This window comes from Lepidochelys kempii, chromosome 1, assembly GCF_965140265.1.
Source record: "Lepidochelys kempii isolate rLepKem1 chromosome 1, rLepKem1.hap2, whole genome shotgun sequence".
In the NCBI taxonomy this organism is placed as follows: domain Eukaryota; kingdom Metazoa; phylum Chordata; order Testudines; family Cheloniidae; genus Lepidochelys; species Lepidochelys kempii.
In genome coordinates, this window is record NC_133256.1 from 256,768,069 (window position 1) to 256,778,301 (window position 10,233).

The following is a 10,233-nucleotide window of genomic DNA, read 5'->3' on the forward strand; positions in this document are numbered from 1 at the left end:
GTGGTGGTGGAAAATCCTGTTTAAAGTGAAGGATACAGGACTGACCCATAAGAATTGAGATGGGCAGTGCACCCTAAGCATGGACCTGGAAGGTACCAGCTGGGCAGCTTGGGTACTATTACAGTCACCATGGGTTAGAACTGTTAGATGACTAATGGGGGCAGGTCCCAGCCTCCTGCAACCTCACATTCCCTACTCCTAACAGGTTTCTTTCTGCCTTTTTGTATATGGGCCAGCAGCCACCACCTCTGAGAGGGCCCATGGTTCTAGGGGGTGGGAAATCACAGTAGGCGTGGGTGCTTGGCCCATGGAGGCAAGGGAACAAAAAGGTGAGAGGTGACTTCTCACTGGGTTCCATAAGGGTGGTTAACTGCATCCCTTCTGCGGGGCTGCCCCGACACCCTGGTTTGAGGTCTGTGGCAACTCTCTCTCAGCCCCCAAAGAGCACTTGTTTCCTTCCGGCTGCTTTCGCTATGTCCCCGGCCAAGGGAACTGGCCACTTTAGTCTATGGATTTTACCACTTGTGGTTGCACCATTGTGGCCAAGCAGCCGCCCGGGCAGGAGCATATCTGTCCACCTCCATGTCTAGCTCCTTCCGCGGCCCTCCCTGTAGTAGCTCTGAGCACCCTGCGGCCCACTGGGGGCTGTAATGAGCTGGGGTGGGGCGGGGGCCACAGCTGCTAGCATGTAGGACACCCCCCTCCCCCTTGCTCTGCTGACTTGGCTATTCTTGTGGGCAGAGGCTGCCCCCCACGGTATTTGTACAGCGCCTGGCACAGGGGTCCCCTCTCCCGGCTGCAGCCAGGCGGGCCCTGCTGCTTTGGGGGGCGGGTCCTCCGACCCGGGCAGACGCTGGGGGCCGGTGCCCAGGCGGGTCGGCTGAGCGCAGGGAAGCCTCGCACCCGCAGCTCTGCAGCCACGGCCAGCCCCGCACGTGGCCCCGCCCCCCGGGCCCAGCCCTATTTGGCTGCGGCGGGCCTCCGGCCTCGACTCCCGCTTCGGCCGCACCGTCCGCCTGCCAATCATCTCCCCTTACCCCGCCTCTCCATTGTTTCGGGTATTATGAAATTAAACAGGCCCGTGAGCCTGTCACTCTCTTAGCCCCACCCCCATTCAATGGTACGAGCATCTCATTGGCCACTGTCACTGAAAGCCCCACCGGTAACTGTCGTTCCTCCCATTCTCCACCGGCTGCGCATTTTGCAATATTTGATAGGCTCATGAGTCTGTCAATCTTTACTGCCGCGCCCTCTCGTTTATTTCCTACTATTTGAGAGGCTAATGTAGCCGCCATTTTCGTTTTGCCCGCCTTCCTAGAACTTTCTCCCCCTGTAATAGGCTATGGCGGCTGGGGTTCTTTCCGGCTTCTCGGTCAGAGCGGCGTGTGGACGGACGTTGATTGGCTCAGAACACCTATCAATTCTTCCCTATCTTTCCTCTCATTGGCCCTCGAAGAAACTCAAACAGAATCTCGCCCTCCTGTCCCCACTCGCTTTTCCCCTTGCATGGGCGTGGTTAATTCTCCCTGCCTGTCAACCCTGTCCGCACTACTGATTGGACGCTGAGGCCTCGCCCCCGATTTGCGGCGGGGCTGTCGCATTTATCCGTCACGCTTCCCCCACCTCCCGCGGCGATTGGGCTGCACTGGCCGGCCCCTTCCAGGTGGGCGGGGCGCGGGCTTGCCCATCGGGCCGAGGGCGCGCGCTGATAGGCGGCGGCGGCGGCGGCGCCCCGCCCGGCGCTGAGGTCATTCCCGCGGGAGAAAGCGGCATGGCGGCCTGCCGGCGGCTGAGCGGGGCGAGCGCGCGGGAGGTGCTGGGCCCGGCGCAGGGGCTGCTGTTCGATTGCGACGGGGTGCTGTGGGCCGGCGAGCGGGCGGTGCCCGGCGCGCCCGAGCTGCTGGAGCGGCTGAGCCGCAGCGGGAAGGCCTCGTTCTTCGTCAGCAACAACAGCCGGCGCTCGGTCTCCGAGCTGGAGCGGCGCTTCAGCCGCCTGGGCTTCCGCGGCGTGCGGGCCGAGCAGGTCTTCAGCTCCGCGCTCTGCTCCGCACTCTACCTGCGCCAGCGCCTGCTGGGGGCCGGCGGCGGCGGCGGCGACGCCTGCCCCGGGCCCGGCCGGGTCTTCGTGCTGGGCGGGGAGGGGCTGCGCGGGGAGCTGCGGGAGGCCGGGCTGCGCCTGGCCGCTGAGGGCGGCCCGGCCGGCGGGAAGGACGAGCCGCCGGTGCGCGCCGTGCTGGTCGGCTACGATGATCAGTTCACCTTCGCTAAGCTGTCTGAGGCCTGCGGCTACCTGCGCGACCCACAGTGCCTGCTGGTGGCCACCGACCCCGACCCCTGGCACCCGCTCAGCGACGGGCAGCGCACCCCGGGTGAGAGGCCCGGGGGCTGCGATCTCCAGTTGGGGAGGGCGGGTCTCCGGGCCTCCCCCCCCCTCCGCGGCCGCTACGGCCTCCGGGCCCCCAGAGACTCAGGCCTGCCCTCTGCTCGTGGGGGGCTGCCTGGGCGCTGCTGCTTCTCTTGCCACACTGACGCTGCTGGGCTGAGCCCCAGGGTGTTCCCTGGGCAGCTGCAGCAGTTGCCCTGATCTCTGGGACTAGCCCCGTGGGCCAGAAGAGGGTTGAATGGCTCGGTCCCTTCTTGAGAGAGACACAGCCAAGGAGGCCTGGTTTCTGTGGTGATGGGGCCATGTTACAAAAAGCCACCTATCCCACTAGAAACTGCACCCAGAGCTTTAATTTCACTTCCCACAGCCAGTGGCTGGACTGGGCCAGGGACCTTTATGTGAGAGGTGCCATGCCCCTTCAGATGGTGATGACTGACAGTGGTTCTCCCTCTCTTTATCTAGAAAAGACAAATCTAATCCTTAAACACCACTGAACCACCAATAGTTTTATTTGTTTTAGTGACGGTGCCTAGAAGTGCCATTCATGAGCCAAGACCCCATGGTGCTTGGTGGTTCACAAACAGACAACAAAAAGCTGGTGCCTGCCCCTGACCATAAGGGCCCATCTTGAATAAGAGGGACAGTGCTACCCCTGAGTCTCTGGATATAAAGTGCTCCGAGCCTCAAAGAGGCAGGCAGGAGACCTTTGAATTCCACTGACTGGTAGGGCTGCTAACTCGCTGTCTGTTCTTGGATAACAAGCATTTCTTCTTGAGTTTCTCCCTTGTGTCTGGTGGCTGAGTCCCATAGTAGCTAAAATCTCATATTGATTTGTGAATGCCTGTTTCTCTCCTTCCCAGGGACAGGGAGTCTCACAGCTGCAGTGGAAACAGCCTCGGGGCGCAAGGCGATGGTGGTGGGGAAGCCGAACACGTATATGTTTGACTGCATTGTAGAGCGCTTTCATGTGGACCCTTCCCGCATCCTCATGGTGGGCGATAGGCTGGAGACGGATATCCTGTTCGGCAAGAATTGTGGGCTTGCCACGGTCCTGACTCTGACTGGTGTGTCCCGTCTGGAGGAGGCACAGGCCTACATGGCCAGCGAGAACCCTGCTGCAAAGGACCTGGTGCCCAACTACTATGTAGACAGCATTGCAGACTTGATACCAGGCCTGGATGAGTAGAGGGTGAGGTGAAGTGGGGGGGGGGGGGGTTTTCCCAATCTGAGTCCCAGTCCAGATCTCCACCCTTTCCCATTCTTCTCTCCCGTCTTTCTCAATTTCTGGCTCTACCCAGTCCAGTATTTATTCATTTATTCTGCAGGGGGGTGGGGGGGGCAGGGTGTGAGTAGTTGTCTTTCCTTCTTTTTCCTGCCAAAAACAAAACTTTCCTGATAGAACCCTTCCTCTTCAGTTAAACCTGCTACCACTGACTCTAAAGGAGAACTGGAAGCCTTGTGTTAAAAGCAGGGCGGGGGCATGTACAAGCCTAACCATTGTCTGTTTGCTCCCCCTCCCCTGTGGGATGAGGGCAGGCTGTCTTATTTTTCTTTTGTATATAACCAGTGGCGGCCTTTTACTGCTATGCCCTTCATTCTCTTTTCTGAGCTGCAGCTCTTGTGGTCCCCGTGGGGTCTGCTGTTTCCAAGCAGAAATGGGCCAATGAGCCCCTGCCAGGGGAGTAGTCACTGCTGTTGTCTTATTCCCTTTCCTGTCCCTACCCCATGCCAGTGCCAGGATCCCCCCACCGAGGCCTCAAAAGGGGTTGGGAGGGCATCTGGAGCTTGTTTTTCCTCTGAGAATGATGAACAGAGGAGGCGCGTAGATCTCCTGCCCTGAAGGGAAGGATTGTCTCTTGTCCTGAATTATCCAGTATCCCTGACGCTTCTGCCATAACACTAACTTAGTTTGGTGTCTTGGATGGGTGAGGGGAGAGAGACTGTCCTAGTGACTCTGCTGTAATGACCCAGACCTGCTGTAACTCTTACAGTTCACCTCTGATGGGAACAACCTCCAAACACCCTTTCCTGTGCGTGGAGGAAAGTGTAGGGAAAAGGCTCTTCTGGCCAGACCAGTGAAGTGTATCAGTAACAAACTGTGTAGCTTTTGCCTGTGTCTGATGGGTTGTGATCCCACGACTACAGTGGGAAAGGGATGTGTCCCTACCTCGCTGCTGTTGTGTGGCTGTGTGCGGGATAGCGTTGGTATTGTCAGTGCTGTGAACATGCCACAGCCCCAGAAATCATTCCTTGCTGCTTTGTCTTTTTACAATTTTATTTATGAATTAACTTATTTATGGAAGTGTTTGTATAAATTATTGCTGATTGGCTGTGCCGGGGTGGGGACGGTGCTTTTGGGCCCCTCTCGCTGCTTCTGTCCCATATTGTTGTGGTTCTTTGACACTCGCCATTTTTCAGCATATAATAAAGTGCAAGCGTGAGCTGGAATTGGCCTCCTTCATTCCCCCATCTCTGGTGGGCGGAGGGGTGGGAGGGAGAGAAACATGACGAATGTAGGACTGAAATTAGGAGGTCTTAGTCAAGTTTCTAGGGGGCAGGAGTTGTTGGTCCTTCCCCCTTGGAGGACTGAATGGATTATGTAATGGGAATCCCTTTCTTGCCCTAGGACATGGGGTGGGGCGTATTGGAAGCTTATGCTACTGCTGCCTGGCGCGATGATGGCCTCCGGTTGGTGTGGCTATCTGGCACCTTTAATTGCACACGCACATGCTAGGTGTCTGAATTAGGCTTGGTTGGCTTGCATCTGAGGGTGGCTACAAGAATACAACCCAAGCTCAGTGGATTGGCCATGTGATTCCACTGCCTGTTTCCTTTCCACGCTGGAATGAGAGCGATGTCTTGGCCACAGATCTTCAGGGCTCTGGCTGAGGAAGCATGACTCTGCCTCACATGCGTGGATGCTGAGCTAGCTGCTAATCAAATGGTTTTGTATCTGTCAGGCATCTGTAGCAACTCATCAGGGTCTCCCAAATTGTTCCAGGCTCTTGTGCGCTGAGAGCTAAGGTTAATGGAACGTGACTCTGAAGCAGTGGTTCTCAACCTATTTACCGTTTACATGCAGCTCTCTCTGTTATGTGGGCTGCAACCACACTATGTATACTACTGGTGTGGCCCTGAGGATGTCACGTGGGCTGCCGCTGTAGGCTGATTGGGCTTCCTGCGGGTTGAGAACCACAGCTCTGAAGCGCTGATCTCTCTCAAGAAAAGACTTAAAGCACCTTTTGAATAAAGCTTTTAACATTTTATCCTTATCTACTCTAAATCTCAAGCACTGGAGAGGACATGAAGTATAAACCTCCATCTGTCCCCTGGAGGGGAGGTGGCCTCTTCAGCATTGTCCTAGGATGCCTTGTGTGCTGCACCTCTTCCGTGGATAAACAGGTGTCCGGCATGCAGCCTGCATTCTTGTAAATGAGAGGGGCAAGCAAAGGGAAGAAGGAAACCCAAGGAGTGTAAAGAGTGGCTGAAACCCTCTGGAGCTACTGATGTCTCCCTCCCCTGCAGTGACAGGGGTGCCTTGCTCCCAGGTGTGAAGATGTCCACTGCGTGTGGTTGCTGGGCCACCAGCACTTCCCATGGCTTTACAACTACTTTTGATTCACAAAGCAGTCTCTTGCTATGGAGCTTTGACTCTAAGGATTCTTGGTCGGTGCTTGGGCTGCTGAGGTGATGAGTGAGAGCCTGGTAGGCTGGAGATGCCTTGCACCACTTTCCCAGGGCTTATCACATCTGCTCCATAGTCAGCTACAGTAGGAAGGCTTTCAAGTTACCCATCCCCAGGCATTGGCAGCAGCACTGTTAATGAAGCCTTCAGGGACCTGCATTCAGCTTCAGGGCAGGGATGTGTATGATGGGGAAGGAGGAGGTTGAGGAATTCAACCCTCTGTTTCGGTGCTTGTTTCTCTGACACCATCTTTCTGTACAGAATAAGGGTGACTGTGTCAGACCTTTTTTTCCTATTCTGCCATTGCAGGGGTTTCCACAGAGACAGTTATGTGGGCACATGGAGGATTTACATTTCGGAAATGACATGAGCTGATGGCTTTGGTGTAGTTGCTAGTAGGACTGATACCCCTTGGTGCTAAGCAGCCCTTTTCTTGTTAGTACCAAAGCTACCACCAGTGCCTTAGGGAGAAGGGTCTCCTTTCTCTTCTGGAAGGGTGGTTCCAGACCCCAGGGCGTGGTGTGTGTGTAGGATGCTTGCCCTTTTCCAGTGCAGGGACAGACTAGCTGCAGGGCTCAACCTGTCATGCTGCCTTTGGCTAATGGGGATGCTGTGGCCAGAGGTGTTGCAGCCTTTCCACTGTTGAAGGAGGGAGGGGATTCTTGAGACACATCTGGTTGTTGTGACAGCTGTTGTTGAGATGGGGTATCTGTTTGCAATCTGCAAAGCATCCTCCTGCTGTGGCCCCAAAGGAGGCTCTGTGTTAAAGAACCCAATTTGCTCCCCTGACTCAGTGGGAGCTGTGCATGCAGAGTGGAGGAGCCTCATGTGCCTTTCCACTGACAAACCCTCCTTTGGCCAACTGAAGGAGCAGGGTGGATGAGGCCCTGAGTGAGTTGCATCGAGTCTCCAAGGGCTGGGGCATGGGAAGATGGATAAGAGACTGGGTTCTTTGGTCACATGCACCCTGTGTACCCTGTACTTTGGCTCTCCACGCAGAGGATACATCAGGCGGTATTCTCCTGCTATCTCCTGTGTTTACATGAGGATAGTTGTGGAGAGAGGAGGGGGGAGTGGTGTTATCAAGGCTAATGCATTCACCACAAGCCTCTGCACTTTCCACTCCAAGCAGAAAGTGCACTGCTGCTTTAACCCTGCCTTTCATCATCCTCACGCATAGCTCAGACTAAGAGAAAAGGTTATTTTAATTCCACCTGCAACTTCCCCCGGGGAAGGAAGGAGAGGAGGAGGGAAATCAGCCTGCATGACAGATGGCAGCAACATCACCAAGCGCACTGCTGCAAGGCATGCAGCTGCTACGATTAGGAGTGTGGTACAGTTACTGGACTAGGGTAATGAGATGGGGATCTTAGGCCAGTTCAGAATGAGACAAACAAACCCTGCTCGCACTAGTGTTCCCCTAGAGGTCAGGCTCAGCAGAAAGGCGAGAGGTAGAATCAGAGGGAGAGGACTTTTCTTTCCCTCTCGTTCATTCTTGTAGCAGCTTGGAGCCCTCATCGCCATCCTGTGGGAGGTACTATAGGTGGCTCGTACAGGCAGTGGGAGGACGAAGCTTGCAGTCCTGCTGTTTGTTCTGTCTCTGCTCTCTACTACAGAACTCCAGCCTGTGGAATAGGCATGTTTCCTTAAAACTAATAGGCCAGATTGGCAAAGAGGGAAAACAATGGGAGCCAGTGGCCTAATCTGTTTAGGCCCTTCTGTATCTCCCAGCTGGTGCCTCTCTGCATCTCAAGCTGACGAAATACTTGGATAAATCTTATCCGGACTCACCATGGAGCACTGAGAATGGGGCTGGGGCAGATTTGCAGGAAGCAAGAGGAGGGGAGGGATGAATAGGGGCTAGGGGGACGGGTCAGTTGCTGCCCCCAGCAGGGAGTTTTGCTATCTCCTCCCACTCTTTATTAACTGGGACGCCCTACCGAAAGGCACAGGGACTGAAATATAAAAAGGATTCTTTACAAAGTTACTTTCTTTGCCACTGGTGATTTAACAGCTACTGTTGACCTAAAAAGCATCTTCTTTGTGCAAAGAGGGGCTATGAGGTAGGGTCCTCAATTTTCTCTATGGTGCTGGTGGGGTCTGTACATGTATATAAAGTCTGCTGCAGTTTCCACGGTATGCATCCGATGAAGTGAGCTGTAGCTCACGAAAGCTCATGCTCAAATAAATTGGTTAGTCTCTAAGGTGCCACAAGTACTCCTTTTCTTTCTACATGCAGAGGGTCATGCAGTATCATTTGCAGTAATGCATGCAGACAGCACGCACACATACCTGCACTCAGCTGAAGCATCTGGGGAGCAAAATCCAGCCTGTGTTGCTTTAAGCCATGGGCATGTACAGGAGAATGAGCTGGGGGAGTTTAATCCAATAATCTCCCCTAGAAGCCCATGAGGTGATACTCCTCTGTCTATACAGAGTAGAATGGGATCTTAGGCAGAAATTAGCCTTCTTTACTGGGCCATCTGGTTAGTTTCCAGGGGGCAGGGGCTATACGTGCAGGATCGTAGTCACTGAGACTGCAGTGAGCTGTGGCCATTTTAGTGAGACTTGTGCCCTTTAGTAGGTACTAAGATCCAGATCCTCAAAGGTATATCAGCACCTCACTTCTGTGTGAAATCAGTGTGTTAGGCACCTAAATACCTTTGAGGGTCTGGGCCTAACTGGCCCCCTCATTGGCAGCATCAGTCACAAAGCCAACAGCAGCATGGGCCATGAAGTGTGAACTCCCTGCTTGGCCCGATGTATGGTTCCTCCAGAACAGGGGTGAGGCATGGTGGCCGGCGGAGGAGGGTGCATGTGGGAAGCTTGCATTGCCACTACCTGTTCTGTGTATTAACAGAGCCGCCCAGGTTGTCGTGCTGACAGCCTGACAAGTTTCGTAAGCGCTGACCTCCATATAGGAGGTTGGTGTGCATTGCCAAGCGGTGTGCAAGGGTGGCTAAGAGAGTGCAATCTGGGAAGAGGGTGGGGCCACCTCCTGCTGAGGGTTGTGCTGTCTCCTCTCATTGTGGAGTACCTGGGACACCCTGGCCACAGGATAAAGGAAAGCCAAATGTCGTGGTTAGGGCAACTGCTGCTGCCTAAAAGATGTTTCAGCTGTTTTCAAATTGCAAAGCATCCTCTCGCTGGGGAAGGTGCCTCAAGAGAGGCTCTGCTGGACTGGACCCATCTCTCTGTTCTTGATCAATGGGAACCTCAAAGGAGCTGGGGTGGGGGGTATGGCAGGGAAAAACCTTGCCTCGCTTCCCAGCGACAAGCCCTCCTGAGGGAGCTGGGTCAAGCTTGTCTTTGTGGTTGTAGGAGCATGTGGCAATGGGGGTAAAGAAGGGGTCCTGTGGCTGCCCTCATCCCATGGGGCAGTGTCCTATGTGGAGAATGAATTAGGAAGTGCAGCTTTCCCTCTCTTTCTTTTGTTGTTTGCTCTGGAATAGTTGTGGGACTTGATGCACAACCTCTGTTGTCAAGGCTGTTGGTGGTCTCAGTCCACCTCCAGTAGGTGGCTATGCCACGTAAACCCCATTCGCCAGCTAAGGCCAAGATCTGCCAAAGTTATTTGTGATTCTGGGTACCTAATTAGGGACATGTGGCATCTTAGCAGGGTCTGATTTGCAGAGGCTGAGTGCTCAGCACTTTCTGAAAATCAGGCCCCCTAAAGTTGTCTCAAGTTGGGTTCCTCTTAACCAAGGCACGCAAAATCGCTAGTCACTTTTGGAAATCTTAGCCCACTTGCCTCCCTTAGCGACAGTCCAAGCAGAAACATTAAAGGTGGCCGGAGCTCAAGTGAATTCCCCATTCTAGCCTGTATGTGTCCCCTACAGTGGGTGATATATGTGGGAAGCCGGCAGTTTTGCTGTTTGTCCTGTTCCCGTGCTGTGCATAGAGAGGACTCTCAGGTCCCCCAGACCACTGAACTGGTGCCTCTTGCCAGGACCGAGCTCACTATGGAGCCTAGTGTGGGGATAGGGCAGACCTGCCAAAAGCAAGTTGGGCATCTGAGAATACAGCTGGTGGAGACGGGGCAGTCACTGCATCCAGCTGGTCCCCTTGCCATCTCCTCCTGCTGCCTGGGGTCACCCTGCCCATAGGTGCTGGGGACTTTCTGTTGCTGAAGGAGGATTCTTCACCCTGCAAATGTAGCTGCTTT

At 54.7% G+C, this 10,233-nt stretch overlaps 1 protein-coding gene across 1 annotated transcript; it reads left to right on the forward strand.

Annotated features, from left to right (window-relative positions):
- The first annotated feature begins 1,717 nt into the window (after window positions 1-1,717).
- Window positions 1,718-4,831, forward strand: PDXP (pyridoxal phosphatase). Its single transcript, XM_073325786.1, has 2 exons — window positions 1,718-2,369; window positions 3,244-4,831. Exons 1-2 carry the CDS (start codon window positions 1,772-1,774, stop codon window positions 3,567-3,569), a joined length of 924 nt encoding a protein of 307 aa, XP_073181887.1. The 5' UTR covers window positions 1,718-1,771; the 3' UTR covers window positions 3,570-4,831.
- Window positions 4,832-10,233: the final 5,402 nt, after the last annotated feature.